This window comes from Stigmatopora nigra, chromosome 15 (assembly GCF_051989575.1).
Source record: "Stigmatopora nigra isolate UIUO_SnigA chromosome 15, RoL_Snig_1.1, whole genome shotgun sequence".
In the NCBI taxonomy this organism is placed as follows: Eukaryota; Metazoa; Chordata; class Actinopteri; order Syngnathiformes; family Syngnathidae; genus Stigmatopora; species Stigmatopora nigra.
This window is the reverse complement of record NC_135522.1, coordinates 1,445,248-1,467,078: the sequence shown is the minus strand read 5'-3', so window position 1 is coordinate 1,467,078 and position 21,831 is coordinate 1,445,248. Positions and strand designations below refer to the sequence as shown.

General features: G+C 35.8%; 1 protein-coding gene across 3 annotated transcripts in view; it reads left to right on the top strand.

The window, feature by feature from the left end:
- Window positions 1-21,831, top strand: part of LOC144208342 (adhesion G protein-coupled receptor L1-like) — a 102,322-nt gene that overhangs the window by 27,137 nt on the left and 53,354 nt on the right. For all 3 annotated transcript variants that reach the window (XM_077734128.1, XM_077734129.1, XM_077734127.1), the window contains exon 2: window positions 17,444-17,576. In XM_077734128.1, the coding sequence (XP_077590254.1) occupies window positions 17,507-17,576 (70 nt within the window). In that variant the 5' untranslated portion in view covers window positions 17,444-17,506. The remainder of the gene's footprint in view (window positions 1-17,443; window positions 17,577-21,831) is intronic.

Below are 21,831 nucleotides of genomic sequence, written 5' to 3'. Positions count from 1 at the left end.
CATTTTGCTTTTCCTGATGGACGACGCGTCCATCAAATGTTTTTCCCTATCTTGTCATATTTTGCTACCACCATGTTTTTTCCGAACGGCACGGTGAGTAGTGGTTTTTATTGTCGGCTCGCATCACTGAGATCTAGGGTTCGAACCCTGGTGGGTTCTGAATACTCAAATTAGGCTAAAGTGTAAGTTGTTGTTTTTGACACATCAAATGTTTTTCCCTATCTTGTCATATTTTGCTACCACCATGTTTTTTCCGAATGGCACGGTGGAGTAGTGGTTTTTATTTTCGACTCGCATCACTGAGATCTAGGGTTCGAACCACAATTCTGGGATAAGCTCCAGCACCCCCGCTGGATTTTTTTCTTCTGTTTTAGCACAGATTTTTTTTATTTTGCGCTAAAACACCATAGCTAGCTCATAATGCTAACTATGTTTTTAACTGTCTTCATTTTTATGACTTCTTATTTGTGTATACACTTTATTGTTTTTTTTAAACGCATTGTACTTGGATGATGACTGTAAAGGCATTCAATTTAATTCAATACTTCCAATTCAGAGCCCATTTTGTGACAAAATCCGTCTTTATGGTGGTTTTTAAACACATAGTACTTGGATGATGACTATAAAGACATTCAATTTAATTCAATACTCCCAATTCAATGTGACAAAATCTTAAGGACAACGATAACAAAATGCTAAACATTCGCACAAACGAACAAGCGCAAAATCGCAATTTCCGATGGCCACCGTTAGCCAAACGCCACGCAAAAGTTGGCAGCGCTCTCCGCCAATAGCTGGTGTGCGTATGTATAGTAGTACACATCCCCGAGCCACTCGGGACTGAAGCGCACCCTCAGAGTGTTTTACATTAGCCAGGCGCACTCCGCAGTCTTGCAATATTCATCACGTCGGAATTAACCGAGCTGTCAGTCACGGCGGTTAGAGCGCGTCGTCCAACCTGGCAACCTGGGCAGCCGCCATCGTTTCCCACTTCAAACCACAAACCAGTTCATTTATTCTTATAGTCTTTGTCAATGAATTGGGATGGCTTGATTATCACCTGTGAGATATAGTACTCAATCTTCTTTTTTACAGCCATTGAAGGGGGGAAATGTCAAAGTATAGTCTTGTTTATTCACTGTTGGATGGCAAAATTGGCCTAGAATAGGGACAGTTTTTACTATGGGCAATGCAGGAGACCAGCCAGGGTGCAATTTATTTGGGGGTGCTCCAGAGCCCTCCATTTATCAAAGAAATATCTTTCAATTCCATGTTAAGTTAGGAGTTTGTGGAGTGGAATACAGTAATTCATTGAATTTCACATTTTTATGAACTAGAAAAATTATAATAATAGATAAAAGCATAATAATAATTATAATAAATAAAAGTAGAATAATAATAATAAATAAAAGCAGAAAAATAATAATAAATAAAAGCAGAAAAATAATAATAATAAATAAAAGCAGAATTAAATAATAATAAATAAAAGCAGAAATAAATAATAATAAATAAAAGCAGAAATAAATAATAATAAATAAAAGCAGAATAATAAATAAAAGCAAAAAATAATAATAATAAAAGAAGAAAAAAATAAAAGCAGGAAAAAAATTCATAAATAAAAGCAGAAAAAAATGACAAATAAAAGCAGAAAAAATGATAAATAAAATCCGAGGAACATTTGGGATAAATGAAGACACAAATAATCGAGGGATTCCAGAAGCCTTCCTCCTATCGTCATTCAAGTTTAATATTGATCCAGTAAAAAAAAAAATCAAATTTCTAATGTTGTAGTTCATAATTTGACATTGTGAAAAGGCTCCAGAATTCCCGTTTTTGGTTCAAACTAATCATCCGTAACACAATTGAACATCCAAGACAAAAAAAAATGTCCAAAGCCCCCCTGGAACATCTGCTCCAACTATAATACCGCGCCAATTGAAACCCGCCGTCATTTCTGCGGAACGCCGCGCCGTGACGGCGTCACGCCACCATAATGAAACTTCATGGCGTTCAATAGAGACGGTCTTGCTTGGGAAGACTCCGCCAAAAATGCCATCTTCCTACTTCTTATCTTTTTTCCACCCTCAGGCTACTTTCCAGGTTAGCCACGTGAGCAAGGCTACGGTTTCTCTCCCATGTAAATCTAATAGAACGCCATGTCGCTAATTGTTAGCGATCAATAGAAAACACCACCAAATCCTCTATTTTTTTCCCCGAATCTACCCATCATGTCATTTTTCCATTTTTTTTACTACTCGACACTTCAATGGCAACCCGAATTAATCCCGCCTAATAGCATCTAATTGCCGTCTTTATCTTTTCATCTTGGATCCACTGGTTCGGATTATTACGCACTTAATATATTATATATATAATAAATCGGCGCCGCGTCAATTAACATATTAATGGTGTCTTTGAATAATAATTCCATTTGCATATTGGGCTAATCAGCTCATTTGCATGTGTTTGCTTGTCTTTTTAAAGGGTGTTTCGCTTCATAAGCGGGTGTCGCCATTCGAAATTTGCATTGGAAATTTGTGACGTCCCACGTTTTTTTTATTTTTTATTTTTTTACGTCGCCCCCGCCGAGGTACGCTCTCTCGTAAGAGGAATTTTGACGGCGAGGACGCACCTGAATTATTCAAGCGTGCTCTTAGGGGGGATTGGCGTACGCCGCGGAACTCATTTGAGGTTTTTGTCGGTTTATCGTTTTCATCAATCTTGCCTGAGGAAGAAAAAAATACTAAAAAAATACACGGATGTCAGAAAAGAAGACGAAAAGATTGAAATTAGGATTCTTGATGATGAGCCGCATTGAATTCTGGGTAATGTAATGAGTTGAATTGATTTGATTGCCTTTATTGTTGATATAATGATATTTAAAGCTTCACTATGAAGTGTATAGACAAATAATCAATAGTTTTTTTGTATGGTAGTAGTAATCAGTTTACTTTTTATATTTTTGTATTACTTATTCATGTTTTTACTGGGAAAACGCACTTTGTTGGGCAAGGGTAGGGAACCTATGGCTCGGAAGCCATATGTGGCTCTTTTGATTGGCTCAAATGGCTCAGGAGCCAAATGTGGCTCTTTTGATGGGCTCATATGGCTCTCACCTAAGCGTCAGTGAGACTTGGGGGATGTGGGGGGTGTTCTACCTGATTTTGTAGCTCATTCATAATGTTATCATTATTTATATTAGCATTTATGATAGCTTAGCTTTTGTGTTGCTGTATAAGAGACTGAGAAGCAGTTTATATACTGTAAATGTGTACTTTATTCTAGATATATGCTTTTGTTGGACTATATTTCGCAATGGAGTACATGTGGCACAGGCCAAAAACATTTTAAAACATTTTTAATTAATCAGATATCAAGATTTAACATTAAACGGTAAAGTAATTATAAAATAAAGAACAACAGTTATAATAGGCTATTAATGCCACATATTCAGTTTTTTTATGAATAACTTTACAGAGAACCCCCTAAAAACACAATATATTGAGCTATTAGCGGTCACAGTTAAAAATAAAATTAGCTATAACAAGCAAACCCACCCAAACCATGAAAAATGTGCGACTTATAGTCCAGATAATGCACAGTAAAAATTCACATGCCAGTACATTTTGGCATATTTCAACTCTCCTAACCTTAGCAGATGTTTAATTAGTTATTCTGCATCCAACCACGAATGCTAGTGGGCTAGTACCTGCTCCAAAAGACCCCCCCCCCCCCCCATACCCCCCACACCCCCCCACACCGCCATAAGTAGGCCACTGTCATGGCACCTTGGCGTCTCTCAGGGCAAAATACACGACGTAGCGACGTTGGCCTGTTGGAAATTAGGACGCGGCAGCCGGTCGGGCATGCTGCGTCAGGACGTGACGGCGACCACTCGCTTCGTCCGTCCGTCCGTCCGTCCCAAGCCGGATAACCTTGGCGGGCAGATTGGGGTCAACAACATCCACTTGGATGCATCACAACGGCGTGTCACTTTAATTTTCGCTTCTTTTGTTTCGCAAGTGCCAAAATGGACTTGGACTTTGTGCTTTGACTCCATCACCCCCAATTTTCACATACCGTATTTTCACGACTATATGGCGCACCGCATTATAAGGCACAGCCTCAATGAATGACATTTTTTCCATATATAAGGCGCACTGGATTATAAGACGCACCGTCTATTTTGGAGGAAATTTAAGACTTTTAAGTGCGCCTTATAGTCGTGAAAATACGGTACTAAAATGGGTTTAATAGTATTAAAATTAGACAGATTTGAGGGGACTTTTTTGCATGGCAACGCGCTTGTAACATAACATAAACAAGTTTAAAGCAATTTAAATGCAGACACATTCAAAAATGAGTTTAATTCTAATTTTGTTTGACATTTTGATACCTTTCTTGGCTCTATTGGCCCCGCCTCCACCCTGACTTTCCAATGCAAATTATCAATGATATTTTGCTCAAAATATTCCCAAAATGAGGCACACAAATGTCCTCAAAATAGTATAACGCACCATCACTTGCCAACAAAAAGTACTATATACTCTTCTCGTATTAGCGAACAAGCTCCGCCCTTCACAGTGAATAACGGAGGTAAAAAAACCACTGAAAAATATGATGGACGCCGGCTTCCATTGTACGCCGTCGATTGAAAGGGATGAAAAGAAAGCCCGAGCCCATTTTTGAAATGTCACCGGCTCTTCTTTAGCGTTCTGGATCCGTGCTCCACATTGTACCACACATCTAAAGTGGGTCAACATCACATGTGGCACCCCCGTGAGCCCCCCCCCCCCCCCCCCCTCCGCGTGCATATACGGTCGCCATCTCGCCAATGTTGGGTTTTACGAGCCCTTCCCAACGGCGACTCCGCAATTAGGGATATGTTTTGTTTAATCACTTTTTTGTCTGAGTTTTAACGTTTTTTAGATGTATTTTAATGTGAGGCTATCAGTTTTTAATAAATAAATATATATATTTATATTTTTTTAAATTAAATTTCAAGAAAAACTGATTTTCAAAATGGCAAAAATGCATTCAATTTATTTTTTATGCTAACAATGCTAACAATGCTATCAATGCTAACAATAATGTATTCTGATAGTAGTAGGATCTTTGATTTTATTGACTTTATTCTGAATTTACGTACAAAAAATGCATTCAATTTAATTTTCATGCTAACCATGCTAACAATGCTAACAATAATGTATTCTGATTGTAGTAGGATCTTTGATTTTATTGACTTTATTCTGAATTTACCTACAAAAAATGCATTTTATGACTAATTCCATACTACAATAAGGCCTTAGTTTATGATTTATTTATTATTTTTAGTATGTTACTTATACAGCTGTGTTAGAAAGCAGGCTAAATGCTAACGTTAGCATTAAGAAATTGTGTGGTATTCCTTTTGGTGTCTTTTTGATAATAGTTTGGGTATTTTTTTCATGCAAAGTTTAGTTTGACTTACTTTATATAGTTTTTTCTATAATTCAATTAGTTTTAGAGTGTATTTGTTTGCATTTATTAGTCGCAAGTTAAACAAAAAAGTATTATCGTCTTCAATACATTTTCATTTGTTAACACAGAATAACGTTCCAGTTAGTTCTTGGTTTTCTTTTTAATTAAAATATGTATTTACTTCAGTAAACGTGCTTTTTTTCTCACTTCAATTCTAGTTGGCGGTATTTTGTTCATTTTCATTAACAATATCAACCCCGCAAGACCGAATACATTACCAGTTCTACGTATGACTACATTTTTGCTTCATGAATAAAATTAGTTGAACAGGATTCTACCATTTGCAAAGAGGCCCAGAGGGGGGGCGGCGGGCTGTAGAAATTATCCATTTAGTCAAAAAAAAGGACCTCAATTTCTATCTTCACTTCTGATGCAGAGCGAATAACAAAGATCAAAAGCGGCCGTTTGATTTTGTGTGTGTCAAAGTGGCGGCCCGGGGGCCAAATCTGGCCCGCTACATCATTTTATGTGGACCGGGAAAGTGCTGACTTTCTGTTTTAGCATCAAATTAAAATGAAGAGTATAGATGTATATTATATTTCCTGATTTTCCCTCTTTTAAATCAAGAATTGTCATTTTTTAATCATTTTTTTCTGTTTTTCTGTTCAAAAATAATTTCAAATAAGAGCATATAAAACAATGTTTTAGATCTATAAAAACTGAATATTCAGGGCTTTTAATCCAGTTCTTTTAATCCATTTATAAAAAAAAAAATCAAAATATTTTTAGTTCAAAAATATTTTTTTTTAAATCTAAAAATCTATCAAAAATGTTTTAGATCTATAAAAAAATATATATTCAGGGCTTTTAATCCAGTTTTTTTATTCCATTTACAAAAAAAATCTAAATATTTTTAGTTCAAAAATAATTTTGTAAAATCTAAAAAATACATTTAAAAAAAAACTAAAATAACTATGTTTTAGAAGTATAAAACCGGAATATTCAGGTCTTTTAATCCAGTTCTTTTAATCCATTTATAAAAATTAAAATCTAAATTTTATATCCAAAATGGTCCAGCCCACATAAAATCAACCCAATTCATCAAAAACAATACCTCTCAGCCTTTTTGCTTTTGCCCTTGGGCGGGGGTTGGGACGTAACATGGCGTTGGATCGCAACAAATTTGTCGCCGGGCGGAGAGGGGGCTTCAATTTCCTCAGATTAGCATAATAGCGCTTTGGCTGCGTTTTGTACCTTATCACTCACTTGGTTGTTTACCCCTCACGGTCGGAGTGAATTATTCATGTTTTCGCCGCTATTGATTCGCCGAGTTGACGACATTGACGGCAAAGTCTGATTTGACCCCGAGTTGGGGTAATGCCGGCTTCCGATTGGCTCTTTTTTGTCAAATAGCATTCAAGTAAATGACCTTAAAACTTGTTTTTTTCCTCATTATTTCAATGTCAACCAGAGCTCTCCATTTCTTTAAAAAAATGTTTAGGAGAAATACTATGTGCGTATAAGATCTTTTTTACAGTAATTTTGTATTATTTTAAAAGTATTATGTATATTTTAACATTATTTTTGAATTTTTTTGGGCATAAATAATAACACTAGTCATACTATAGGGATAAATTGAGAGAAATGTTTTTATAATAATATTTGTATTATCATATACATATAATAATATACGACTAATAATATTTATTGCCTGTTAGCATCCATTTATTAACGTTAGCTTAATGTTATCAATAGTTAAACTAGTTAAGTGCATTTTCTAATGTATATTTAAGGCAATTGTGGACTTTTTTGACTTTTAAACCCACAATTATTGAAATAATCCATTCAAAAATAATGGTTTGCTTCTGCATAGTTGAAACCAATGACATCACGCATAGGACTCATAACTCCATTCAAAACAGCCTCATTTTTATCGGAGTGCGAAATTGAAAGTGGGTCAGTTAAGAAAATAAGTCCCCAAAAAGAGGATTCCCTCTGAACCGTATTTTTTGGGGGGGTTTATTTTTTCATTTTTTTACAGAAAGACGCCAGGTTTTGGCTCAGTGAAGTCCAAACTAATTCCGCAAAGTATCCCCTAAGGTTTTAGCGCCACCGAATCTTCCCTTCATGCATCAGGATAGCTCGTTTGGACCCTTTTCAATTTTTTTTATCATTTTTTTTTTTATTGAAAACATCTCAATTGGCTCAGAATTGGAGCGTGAACCTCAATAAAATTTGCCAACCGTGACATTTATTAGCAACCTTGTCTTTCACCATGTGGACATTTTTCTTAGTGCATTTTGGGGGATTATGTCATCCACTATTGGTTGGCTCTTATGTCAAAGCGACTAATCGGCATATGTGGATATGTTTGTATAAAAGCGCTACTGTCTGTTTTTTGAAGGAAGAAAGGGCTTTTATTTTTTTTGCGTTTACTTCTTTGACAAGCTTACCAGTCGCGTTTGATTTCCCCGCACAGCTAGCCACGCCCCCTCCCCCCAGTCTCATTGACATTCCCTTAAAGCACACGTCCATTAAAGTCTCAGCGTTTTTTTTTTTAGTTTTTTTTTTACCCATTCTCTGTCTTCACACTGCTGCTGAATAGCCGACTCGTCTTCTTCTTATATTCCCTCTTGGCTTGGTAGGATAGAAAAAAAATGAAAGTTGAAATGTTTTGGTACTTGTAGTGCATTTTGAGTAGATGGATTTGCTTAAAAAAATTGAATAAAAGCGATAAAATGAGCTGAAGGTTCGTTTTTTTCAGAAATTTTAATAGAAATCGGTGATATTGTACTTTAGGAGTATGTACAGTAATGAGAAAAATAAGTTACATGCTGAAAAACATGTTTTTTGGTCTATCTAAATGCTACAATTCAATTGGTGTTGTGCTGCTCCTTCCAATGTATACATTTTGGCCACCAGGGGGTCACTTTAACATCTATAGTCGGGTTTTATTACCTATAACCAATAATTGACAGGATTAGTAGTCATTATTTTGGTCTATCTTCACAAATATTGATTTGTTATTGTTTTTAATAGGATGTATTCAAACCAAAAAATGTATAAACTATAATTTAAAGCTTTTTTTTAAATCACGAAGAAAAATAATCAATTTTCAATCATACTTAGTCGACTATTTGCTCATTTAAATGCGCACTGAGCAATAAATTTTGAACAAACTCTTCAAAAAACGACTCAATTTTTGTATTAAACTCAACTATAATGCCAATAACACCAAAACATATTGTCTATCTTAACATAACCTTTTATCCAGGACACAAAATAACTACAATTTTCAGAGAAACATTTTGCTACCAAAAATAACCTTCAATGAATTTGATCACCCAATCAATCGGCCATCCCTAGCGTCTTGAAAAAACGTTCGATTCCCAACAAAAGAGTTACAATACGATGACACAATAGCTATTAGTCAGCATGTCCTCCATCATGTCCCTTCCCTCCCGTTGCCGACTCGGAGGGAGTCTTACGTTACCGTTAACCCGTCCGAACAAAATGGAGACATGTTAAAATGTCCTGACTCCGCCCCCTTTTTCTAACGTGTGTGACGAAACGCGTCAATGCAAAATGTAATCGAATCGACTTGTTTTGAGGGACTGATATCTAATGCTATTATGTTGCTTTTGCTAGCGATAGCGTCACCTAAAAAAAAAAAAAAAAACGGATTAGAGAGATTAGAGATACGGACCCAACTGGAAGATAACAAAAAAAGGGGGAGGGGCAATGCTTTATAAGTGATGCTATCATATTCAATTTTATGCGGTGGTATTGATTTGGGCTTTGTAATGCAGCTGTCCACTGTTCAGATGGGGGAGGGGCTTTGGGGGTTGTTGGGGGGCGGGGCAATTAAAATGTATTTTCCAGGGTATGGCTTATATGCGCATAAATGAAGACAATGTGGTCATTTATTTCAAAATGGAGAAAAATAGAGAAAAAATAACTGTTTTAAATTTATGGCTTATATGTGGAGGCGGCTTATATGCGAGTAAATACAGTATTTGTCCTTGATGTATTTTATTGAGATAGGAAAAATGTTTTATATTACAACTAATGCACTAGAAATAACTTTTTAACAATTATATGATGCCAAAATAATTTTTTTCAAGTATAGAGCCGATTGGAAAAATGATTACTGCCACCTACTGTACTGGAGGGTGTACTACACCCGAAAAACTAGCCGACAACACTCGATCTTCAGTTTTGTTAGCTTAATAATCGACATTTATCGAAAATAAATGTATATATTTATATAAAAAAATAAACAATGGGTTTTTTTGTTTTATTTTAAGAAGCGATAAACAGATTAAATGCTAAATAACATTTATGAAATTTAAGAAAAACATATCTTGCATAAAACGTGATAAAACTTACTTAGTCTTGATACATTTGTAGTCTTTACCGTGTCAGCATTTATTCATTTTTTATTGTTTTATTTGTTGTTATTTGTATACTTTGTGAAGACGTTTTAATCTCATTTAATATACAAATCTTCGTTACCTCGCCATCAGAAACAGAAACCGTTTTTTCTCGGAAAAACCAACAATAGCCGAAGGCCAATGAATTTTGAGTTATAAAACGCCGACACTTGTTGACAAGCGACCTTCGACGGCGCCTCGAGAGGGCTGAAAGCTAATTACAATTTCCCACATCACTCACACTATTATATCTACTTAAGAAAGTGATTAGTTTTATGGGGGTGAAGAAGGTGTATTTAATGATTCCCTCAGCTTTTATGACAACGCCTCCTTCAATTGCTCCCTGTTGTCTAAACACGACTGCAGTGGGAGGAGCTTAAAGTGTGACATCGTTAGAAAGCCGATGAGTCATTAGCACGATTAGAAAAAAAACAGAAAAATCTCCGTTAAAATCACGTTAATTCCAATTTTTAAAAGTGCTGCCCTGTTGATTAAATTGTTATATTATTCTTTAAATAAAAATGTTTCTTTAAATCAATAATGTCTGACTAATAATATTTTTAAAAATGTAAAACTTTTTTACATTGCAACTAAAGCACTATAAACAAGTTTTGTTCAACTATATGATGCCATAATTAAGTTTTTTCAAGTATAGAGCAAATTGGAAAAATGATTACTGCCACCTACTGTACTGGAGTGTGTATTACACCCCCAAACGCTAACCGACAACACTCGATCTTCAATTTCTTTGACTTAATAATCGAAGTTTATCCCAAAAAAATGTATATATCTTTATAAAAAATAATAATATGTGATATATTTCATTAAACAAATATATTTTCACGTTTGATTCCACTTAGCACGTTGCGTCCCAAGCGGTCTTAGCGCCGCCGTCTTAAAATGTGTTGAAATGCCAAGAGGCTTTGCGTGCGCCACCGTGTCTTTGGCGCCCCGTCACTTGGACGCAGAGTTGTGAAATCGAAACGGCAATCAGCAGCTGAGTGCGGCGGCGGTGAGTCATGAGTCACTCTCCGACGCCTGGAGTCTGACACTCTAACGTGGCGCTCCAACGTAGCGGCGGCAGAGGCGCTCCTTCTCCAAAGTGGGGCGCCGCAATCGCCTCCTAAAGGGCAATTCAACTTCGATATTTTCGCTTTTGGAATGCTCCATCTTTTAGTTTTTAAAGCTAAGCGTTATTGTTACGTTTTGCCGCGTTATTTCATCCATGTTATGGCATTGGCTATCATTGACAAACGTCGACGTCCAATACAGAATTATTCGAACCGTCCCGCTACTTCATTGGCTATCGTTGAAATCTTTCATTAAAGTCGTCATCTATTAGTTAGATGTTTAGGTATATGTTATTGCAGTATTATGTTGGCCACTACTTATTTGCTATCTATTAGATAGGTGTATTGTTATTATCTATGGTCATATATGTAGTTGAAGTATTATTTTGGCTACTACTTATTTGTTATGTTGACTACATACGTATTGATTATTAGTTATATATTAGCTAGGTGTGTTGTTATTATCTATGGTTATATATTTAGTTGAAGTACTATTATGTTGGCTACTACTTACTTGTTATGTTGACTACTTATTTATCGATTGTTAGTCATCTATTAGTTAGGTGTATTGTTATTATCTATGCTCGTATACTTAGTTGAAGTATTATTTTGGGTACTACTTATTTGTTGTGTTGACTACTTCTTTATTTATTACTTATTTATGTAATAGTTGCAGTATTATGTTGGATACTACTTATTTGTTATATTGACTACTTATTTATTGACTATTTGTCTTCTATTAGTTAGGTGTTTTGTTATGAAGAGTAGTTATCTATTTTGTAGTTTAGTTGAAGTATTATGGTGACTACTTGTTTATTTAGTACTTAATTATTGATTAGTAATCATCTATTAGTTAGCTGTTTTGTTGTAAAGAATTGTTATTGTCTATCATCGCATATTTAGTTGAAGTATTGTGTTTACTACTATTTACATATTTTGACTATTTTGTCTGTTTGTTGTTGTTATTTGCAGACTTATTATTACTTATTTGTGTGCTTGAGTACTTATTAATTTATTTATATTTTTTTTGGCTGATTTTTGGTGTTATTTTTGCTCTTCATGGCAAAGCTTTAATTGTCATTATACTCATATAATGACAATAAAAACATTCAATTTTGTCGAATTATACTCCACCGATAATTTCACTTCATAATTCATAAGTCATAATTTATAAAATTACATTAATGCACTTTCAACAGTTGCCATTTTATCTCATTTTTTTGTGGACTCTAGTAATATCCACAACCAAAAAAGCTCTTTCCACATTTTTTGAGTTAATAGTGAACAAAACTACCTTCCCCAAAAAAAGTACACATGATATAATATTTCTCCGGCCAATGAATAGACTGCAAAAATGTCGAGAGGCTCTCAAACTCTTATTTTTTGGAGGCCATTCGTCATTCACGCCAACAAAATCAAAGCATTGACGCCCAAGGACAACAATCTCCAAAAAAGTTTAACACTTGAGGCCATTTTTTGGGTGAATTTCAGCGCCGGCGGCCATTGAGACCCCGAGCTGAACTCCACCGGCTTTTCTTCATTGTTCAGCAAAAACCTCTTTGTTCGCTTTCCTTTCTCCATTCCGATTGGGTGTAATGTTCCAAAAAGCTTCTTTTTTATGCGCGTAGTGGGACGAAAAATGGCTTTAAAAGACATCTCGTTCTAAATGGAAAGAAAACTGATCTTAATGATCGTCGTGATTATCAAAATGATCCGGCGGAAGAGGATAATGAGCCTATTTGCTTTTGGATCAAGGCCGCCTGTAAATGAAAACTGGCCGCCATTTTGGCTCCAAAATGTTTCACCGGTGGCGTAAAATTGCAATTCGAGTCTGTCATTTTTTGGGGGAAATGATGGCGCTTGCGTTTGGGTGCAAAAGGTCAGCGCGTGGGATGGATGACGCGTTCAATGTCTTACTGTCTGAGGGGATTGTCGCTATTGTTGTGTTTTTTTTAGCTATCTGGTCTCCCGCGGTGCGTTTATTGTTGTAGGAAAACTCGGCGTTGGTCCATTTGAGGCTTTCTTTTTGGTAGAAGGTAGTAGTGGAAGCTTTTTGTACGGAAGGGTGATTATACTCAAAGGTAGGATCAGTTTTTTGTCTTTATTTGTGGGTTTTTTGGGGGATTTTATTGTTTGGTTTTAGTGGCGGAGATTTGTTTGTAAATATTGGTGGATTTTGTGGTATTTTTTTATGGTTGTTTGGACTGAATAGGAATTTAAGTTGGTTGATTTGAGGACGCTGTTTCTTTAAATTGCTCAAAAAGTGGGTGAAAGATTTAAAGAAATTTGATTTGGTGTTAATTTTTCACATTTTTTTCGTACAAATGAGAATTTTAATGTTTTGTTGGTCTTGTGATGACTTTTGAATTAACTAATATAGAATTGTATTTCTTTAAAATATTGCTAAATTTAGTGAAAGATTTAATTGTATTGAACAATTTTTTTGTTTAGTTATTCCGCATTTTTTCTCTTAGAAAATAAATTTGTATTGTTTTTAGAATACTATGTTTTTTTGTATATCCTACAGAGGAAAGTGTATAAAAAACTGCATTTAAAACGTTTTATTAGATCATTTTAGATATTGTTCTTTAAAAAAATTCAAATTCCTTTAAAAAAATGTGTTGAATTTTTTATAGAAATTTAGTTATTCCACATTTTGTTCTTAAAAATAAATTTGCATTAGTTTTATAATACTATGTCAGTTTGTATATCCTAAGTGTGTAAAAAAAATAACTGTATTCTTTAAAAAAATGTTCATTTGAATTACAATAACATCAACATACAAGCTCAGTACCAGCACAAATTAAGCTCATATCTCAAGTTACCAATGTATATGACAATGATCAATACATAGGTCAGAAAAATGTATTTGAAAATGCGACTAATGAAGAGAAAAACAAGATCTTTACATCCATCCGCTTCTGAATTTCAATGAGTTTAACCGCCTGTTCATTAGCCGCTATCGCTAACCTCCTCGACCCTTCCCTTTAACAAATTCGGGCTGTTTTATTTTGGACAACGATAGCTTTCCAGGGCGGCGTTGGGGGAAGAAAACGCAGGAAACGCTTTCTGTTTTGTGACCCAAAAAGACGGAAAGCGAGAAACTAGGTACGCTTTTAATGTAGTGGGAAAGGAATGATGAATGAAGGGAAACAACGCCATGACAAGACGAGGAAAGGAGGAGGGCGCCTAAACCAGACCCAGTTAATGGCAAACGCGGGAAAGAAGGGAACAAATGAGCTCGGGAGAAATATAGAAACACGCTAACATTTTCCACCAAGTCTTGATTGTCTGCCAACACTGTCGCGCCTCTCAAAAATTGCTTTCGTTTTTTTTTTTGGGAGGAAAGTTTTTGAGATAAAGTGACTTCATCAATGCAACTTCATGACTGAAGAAAATTGGGGGAAAGTATGTTATTTTATAAGAGTACATTGAAATGTACTATGGTTATTTTTAAAGGAATTTGATGTTTTTCTTAGGAAGAAAATGTAAAATGATATAATTTTTTTAAAGAATACAGTTGTTTTTATAGACTTTCCTATGTAGGATATACAAACAAAATAGTATTGTAAAAATGATACTAATGTATTTTTAAGAAAAAATGCGGAATAACTCGATCAAAAAAAATCTTTCAACACAAATTTTTGAAGGAATTTGATGTTTTTCTTAGGAACAAAATATAAAATGATATATTTTTTAAAGACTACAGTTGTTTTTTTATACACTTTCCTCTGTAGGATATACAAACAAAATAGTAATGTAAAAATGATACTAATGTATTTTTAAGACAAAAATGCGGAATAACTCGGTCAAAAAAATACTTTCAACACAAATTTTTAAAGGAATTTGATGTTTTTCTTAGGAACAAAATCTAAAATGATATATTTTTTAAAGACTACAGTTGTTTTTTATACACTTTCCTCTGTAGGATATACAAACAAAATAGTAATGTAAAAATGATACTAATGTATTTTTAAGACAAAAATGCGGAATAACTCGGTCAAAAAAAAACTTTCAACACAAATTTTTAAAGGAATTTGATGTTTTTCTTAGGAACAAAATCTAAAATGATATATTTTTCAAAGAATAGAGTTGTTTTTTATACACTTTCCTCTGTAGGATATACCAACAAAATAGTATTGTAAAAATGATACTAATGTATTTTTAAGAAAAAATGCGGAATAACTCAATCAAAAAAAATCTTTCAACACAAAATTTTAAAGGAATTTGATGTTTTTAAGAACAAAATCTAAAATGATATTTTGGAGAAAATTTAAGACTTTTAAGTGCGCCTTATAGTCGTGAAAATACGGTGTTTTTGTTGAAAATACGGTACCTGATTTAAAGAACAGGTACGGGAAGATGGCACTAGCCTTTTTATTGTTGTTGTTGTTGTTGTCCGGTCTGGTTTTCTGGCAACAACGTTGGTTTCTGGCGCGTTAATCCGTGCGGCGACACCCAGCGGGTCGCAGCTTTGGGCCGGACGGGCAGCGCCACCGGGGAGATGGGTAAATATCAGAGAAGGTCAAAGCCAGGAGAGGAAGCCAAATGGCGACCGATGAAGGGAAAGATGACTCTCGGGTATCTTGTCTTCAAAACAGATCAATCATACCAATTGGTTTGAGTTGTACATTAGATTTTGGGTTGTTTTTGTTCACTTGGGGTGGTTAGCCTGGTCGAGATGATGTATTTTTAGACCGTTTTTTTAGGTTGGAACTTTATTTTATTCTGTTTTGGGGAATTTTTTGGGTTGTAGTGGCAAAAAAGACACAGAAGACATTGTAGAGATAACTAAAAAAACGGGAGCCACACAAGTTTGTATATTAAATTCCATGATTTTCCTCCTTTTAAAGTGAACAAGTGATTGGTTGGTAGTTCTCTAAATGTTTTTATTTAGAATTTCAGTAAGTTTGTTGACTAATTCTGTTGTTTTTTTTTGCTTGAGGAGTTAGCGAGTTAGCTTACCATTTGATTAATTGCTTTCTGTTGTTTATTTCCTTGATTTGTTATTAAGTTTTCTTCCTCGTATAAGATTGGTCGATTGACAAACAGTCTTAATGACTTTCCTTATTCTCATGTAAATGTATAAATCACAACATTTACTTCTTCAGTTCTCCAAATGCTTCTTAAGTATTTTACGAGTGACTTGACTTATGCATGCTTACCATTATAAACCATGCAAAGTATATCCTTCAAACTTGACATTTTAATGCTAATGGGTATAAAATGCATCTTCACATCGTCTTGTTTCTTTCACTTTGCAAATTAATAAGCAGATGCCCGCAAAAATGAAAAAAAAAATACAAAATGAATCCCATAAAATGAGGCATCTCAATCCGTCTAGCGGCTAATCCCCTGATTGATTAATTATCGATCGGAGGGTGATTTTTTCCTCCCCAAAGTCCACTCGTATCTGAAATTTGTCTTGATGCGAGTGGCATCCATCAAATAAAAGGGGATGAAATTTGGCAGGGATAAATGCAATCCTCTCAAAGCTATCGCCCCGCAACTGAAAACATACCCACCCACCCACCCACATCCACATACACACACATTATGCAAACTCGGCAGGAGTCGGCCTGGGCTGTTTACGCTCTTTTTTTAAGCCCCCAAGAGGACGGAAACAGGCTTTGCTGTCAGAAAATCAAGAGCTAAAGTTCCAGATTGCGATTTATTTCATTAGGCAAATGAGTCCTGCAGCATAATGACTATTTTTTTATCTATTTATTTATTTTTTTCTATCCCTGCACACATGTTGACTACCGTATTTTCATGACTATTAGGCACACATAAAAGTCTTAAATTTTCTCCCAAAATAGTCAGTGCGCCTTATAATCCAGCGCGCCTTATAATACAGTGCGCCTTATAATACAGTGCGCCTTATATATGTCCAAAAAACGACATGAAATTGGACTACCGTATTTTCACGACTATAAGGTGCACTTAAAAGTCTTAAATATTGTCCAAAATAGACAGTGCGCCTTATAATACAGTGCGCCTTTTAATACAGTGCGCCTTATAATACAGTGCGCCTTATAATACAGTGCACCTTATAATACAGTGCACCTTATAATACAGTGCGCCTTATAATACAGTGCGCCCTATAATACAGTGCGCCTTATAATACAGTGCACCTTATAATACAGTGCGCCTTATAATACAGTGCACCTTATAATACAGTGCGCCTTATAATACAGTGCGCCTTATAATACAGTGCGCCTTATATATGGAAAAATGTCATTCATTGAGGTTGCGCCTTATAATGCGGTGCGCCTTATAGTCGTGAAAATACGGTACGTCCGTATTAGCCCCCCCCTCGACATATGTCGCCCGTCTGCTTCAATCAAGCGTCCAATGGCGGCCGAGTGACGAGCTGTCCGCCATGACAGCTGTCACCAACGCCGTTTATGTCAATCTTGGATGTAAACCTGCAATTGTGATGGTTTGTTTATGTTTTTTTGTTTGTTTGTGTGTTTGTAGGGTGTCAGCTGATCCCGCCCCACCCCTTGGACCCGCCTTGGCCTCAACCCGCCGCCGTCCGTCATGGCCTTGGCGGTTTGCTTTGTGTTGATGGGCGCTTTGGCTTTTGCTAACGTGGCGCCGTCTTCTCAAGGTAGGTCAGGTTCATTTATTTATAAAGATGTTTAAGAAAATGTATTTTGCGATCTGTGGTGGGAAATATGGTGCTATACCTTTAAGAGGTTTGGTTTTTATATTTACAATACTGCATGTAAGTAGCTATGTAAAAGGGCATATGTTTTGGAACATATACTTGAGTACTGAATTAGGTTATATAAATTATTGGATGTCAATGTACTTGTAGGTCCATTTTGATAAGTTTTTTCTAAGAGATGTTCACAAAAAATACACTTATTGTCTAAAAGCAGGATCAAATTGCCTATTAACTATTGTTTTACGCTAATATTAAAAAGTTGCATCCTAGCAAGTTATAATTATGAATGCAAAGTACAGTTACCCAAATAACTTAAAGTACTCCTTCCATCAAAATAGTTCGATTTACAAACCCAAACTTGCTACCTATAATAATTCCCCTAAACCACAGGTGTCAAAGTGGCGGCCCGGGGGCCAAATCTGGTCCGCCGCATCATTTTTTGCGGCCCGATAAAGTAAATAATGTCTGCCGATTTTCTGTTTTAGGATCAGATTATAGTGAAGAGTATAGATGTATATTAAATTTCCCCTTTTAAATCAATAATTGCCATTTTAATCCATATTTTTTCCGTTTTTAGTTCAAAAATCATTTTGTAAAATCTAAAAAGATATTTTAAAAAAGCTAAAATAAACATTGTTTTAGATCTATAAAAAACTGAATATTCAGGGCTTTTAATCCAGTTCTTTTAATCCATATATAAAAAAAAATCTAAATATTCTATCTAAAATGGTCTAACCCACGTGAAATCAAGTTGACGTTAAACCAACCCGAGTCTGACACCCTTGCCCTAAACCAATATGCTATATGCCCCTCCCCCCTCATTTTAATTCACATCTCAAATCACCACCATCCCACCCTCTTGCAAATCCCTGAAAATTCTCTCTATCCTTCTACTTGATATTCAACCGCAATTGCATTATGCTCCACGCCACGCCACGCCGCGTACCGCGCATATGGCGGCATCACACGCACGGATGCCCCCTTCTCGTACCGTCGCTCGCCGCCGCGTTCTGACTGGTCGGCGAGCGCTATTGACATTCACGCGCTTGGCTCTTAAACTCGCCGAGCATTTCCAGCCCGAACGTCGACGTGTAAATATTACACGCTCGTTTGCAATAACTCGGACGTGGGGTCACGGGAGCGACGTATTCCGCGGCGTAGAGTTTATAAATAAACAAAAAATGCATATGTTATTGAATAAACCTAAGGAAAAAACAAAGGGAATAAAAAAAAATCTGTTTTTTTGCTGTTTTTTGCTGATTAGTGCAACCATTTTTGGCTCAGTTTGTCGCCATGTTGGTTTTAATCAAGATTTGCATTCGTTTTTGACCCGATGTTTGATTGATGTTGGACCGCGCCGGTAAGCATGCTAATGTGGACTGGGAAAAATAAATAGATAAAAAAAAATAGGGCTTTTTCATTCATAACTTGAGTCTGATGAATCTTGGCAATGTCATCTTTGGAATGGGAGCGTTCCATCAAGGATGTAAAAAAAACAACAACAATGACAAAAAGATACATTCGTAAGCAAAATATAAAAAGAAGGGATACACAGTCAGGAGATTTTTCATTTTTTTGATGCCGAGTGTAAACATGGCGGAACTGGAGCCAAATTGGAACTGCTTTGTAACAGTGGAAATCTGGATTTGGGATTTTTTCACTTTTTTACTGTTATTATTATTACTATAGTATTTGAAAGTTTTGCGCAAATTACTGAAGTAATGTGACCAATTGACCTTTAAAAAAATGAACTGTATTTTCTCGCATATATGTCCGCACTTATCTTATTTATACATTCGAATATCTACTTTGGGGAGGTTAATGATGTCTTCTACCTAGATTAAAAACATTATTTTTAATTTTTTACAGGATTTAACTTCAGATTTTAAGGCCTGTCCAGCAAAACAGTTAGAAAACCAAAACCTAAAGTTATCTTTTTTCAACGAATATAAACTACTGCAGACTTTTTAAACAGAATACGATTAAGAATTACCATATTTTCTCTCATATACACGTATTTTTGGTTAAATAAATGATGACTGACTGAAGGGTACTACAACAACAACAACAAAAAACAACTTACAAAGCTAACCCAATCAGAACTAATGAATTAATACCTAAAACTGTAAACTATCGTAATTTCCTTCTTTCACTAAAAAAATGATAACTGAATCAAAGGTAAGGCTTATATGCGCATAAATTCGACTTGACAGGCACAAAACTACAACGTGACAAAGACAAAACACCTTAACGCAACAAAATGCGGTCGATAAGGTCATTTATTTCAAAATAGAGAAAGATAGAGTAAAAATAAATGGAATTTTAAAGTTGTGACTTATATGCAGATGCGGCTTATATGCGAGTAATTACAGTATTTTGTCCTTCATACATTTTATTGTGGCGTTTAGGGTTGTATGTTCGTTTTTTGAGGATATAATTTTTTTGTGTTATTACGCTTGGCAGCAGGTGACCCGGTTAGTGGCCGTGACGCCGGAGGGTATCGAGGGTGGGGGTGACGGAGCACTATTGGGACTGCTGGGTGTCCTGCTAGTGGCTTGACACGCGGACAGCAGTGCACCATCTGCTTCGGCGCTCCCAGCCGGCGCCGTGCCGAGCCGCCTCTGGGTGATGGACGTTTAGCGAGCGTTGGGGGAAGGGGGCGCTTAAGTGCCGCTTGATGAAGCGGTGGCGGCGTTAAAGCTGGCCCGAAGGGGGGGGGGGGACATAAATATTTGTTTTTTTTGTGCATGTGTCACCGCCGCTATTAGCGTGTTTTCGCCGTGTCCGTTGACCAGTGAGTCGGGTGGGCGTGCGGGGGGTGCTGTGTCTTACGTGTGTTTGACCTTTGACATTGTGTTTGTGGAGTGGAACATCTGCGTTTTGGTGGAATTTCGTCATGATTATAGCAATAGAATGTTGATTTTATTCAAAGAAAATGTATTTGTTTATTAAGTTGAGTAAAGTGGTTAGCGTGTTGGGCTCACAGTTTTGGAGTCGTGGGTTTGATACCAGGTTGGTTTTCCCTGTGTGGAGTTTGCATGGTCTTAACAGGGCTTGAGTGGGTTTTCTTTGGGTACTATGGTTTTCTTCTACATCTTAAAAATATGAATGCTAGGCTAATGTATGCTAAATTATATATAGGTATGAGGGATAGTTTATTTTGTTTATTTTTGTTTTTTTTTGTGTGTTTTCTTTGGGTACTATGTTTTTCTGCTAAATCTTAAAAGTATGAATGCTAGGCTAATTATATGCCAAATTATCCATAAGTCTGCGCAATTGTTTATTTTTATTTTGAATGATAAGCTAGCTAACTAGCTAGCTAGCTATTTAGCTACCCGACCACAGCGTAATGTATCGTCCCGCTGCCCCTCTATCGTTTCAAATCCCTCGGAAAGTCCATCAACCCGCCTCTATGATGGAGCTTTTCATTTAGCATGTCGCTAACTTCGCCAAGCGCTATATCTCGGCGCTATGAGGCTATTTGGAAGTCATTTGGCCGCGTAATGCTTGTGACACATTTCAATTTGCAATTGCGATCACGTAGCCTCATGCGTCTTACTCGTGTTCTACAACGAGTACTACTTTAATCTCGTATTATGTAACTGTCCTCCCTGTACACTGTGTTTTTCAATTCTAGGTTCGGCCATTTAAAAGTATTGTGTTTATGATACATATACTAGCGTCGTGCTTTGTTAGCCGAAACTGCGCCAGCCAATAGAATGACGGCATTAAAAAGCATACATTTATAAAGACAGATGTTGTTTTTATCGTGTGGTGAGTCGTAATATGAAGTTAAAAGATGGTCAAATAGAGGAAGAACAATATTATTTTGAGGGGATTTTTACCATGCAAGTTTAAAACAAAGGAATATTAAATTTGTTGTTTAATATCTAATATTGCACTCTTTTAATTAGCAATGTACTTCAATAAAATAGCTGCGTTAGCAATTCTTAGTTAGCATGTATGGATGTTAAACTTGACCTTTTTGAAACAATGATATTTAGTGTTTTTTTTTTAGGCGTGTGAAGTTTCTAAAATAAGTATTAATGTGATAATTATTAAATTAAGATTTTTAGCTTTTCACTCATAGGAATTCATTTTTTTTGTTTTGTTATCACATAAAAACCTGAAATTTCATCACATGTGGCTTCCATAAAATCATACTGTTATAATTTGTCTTCCCCCCACTGAATAT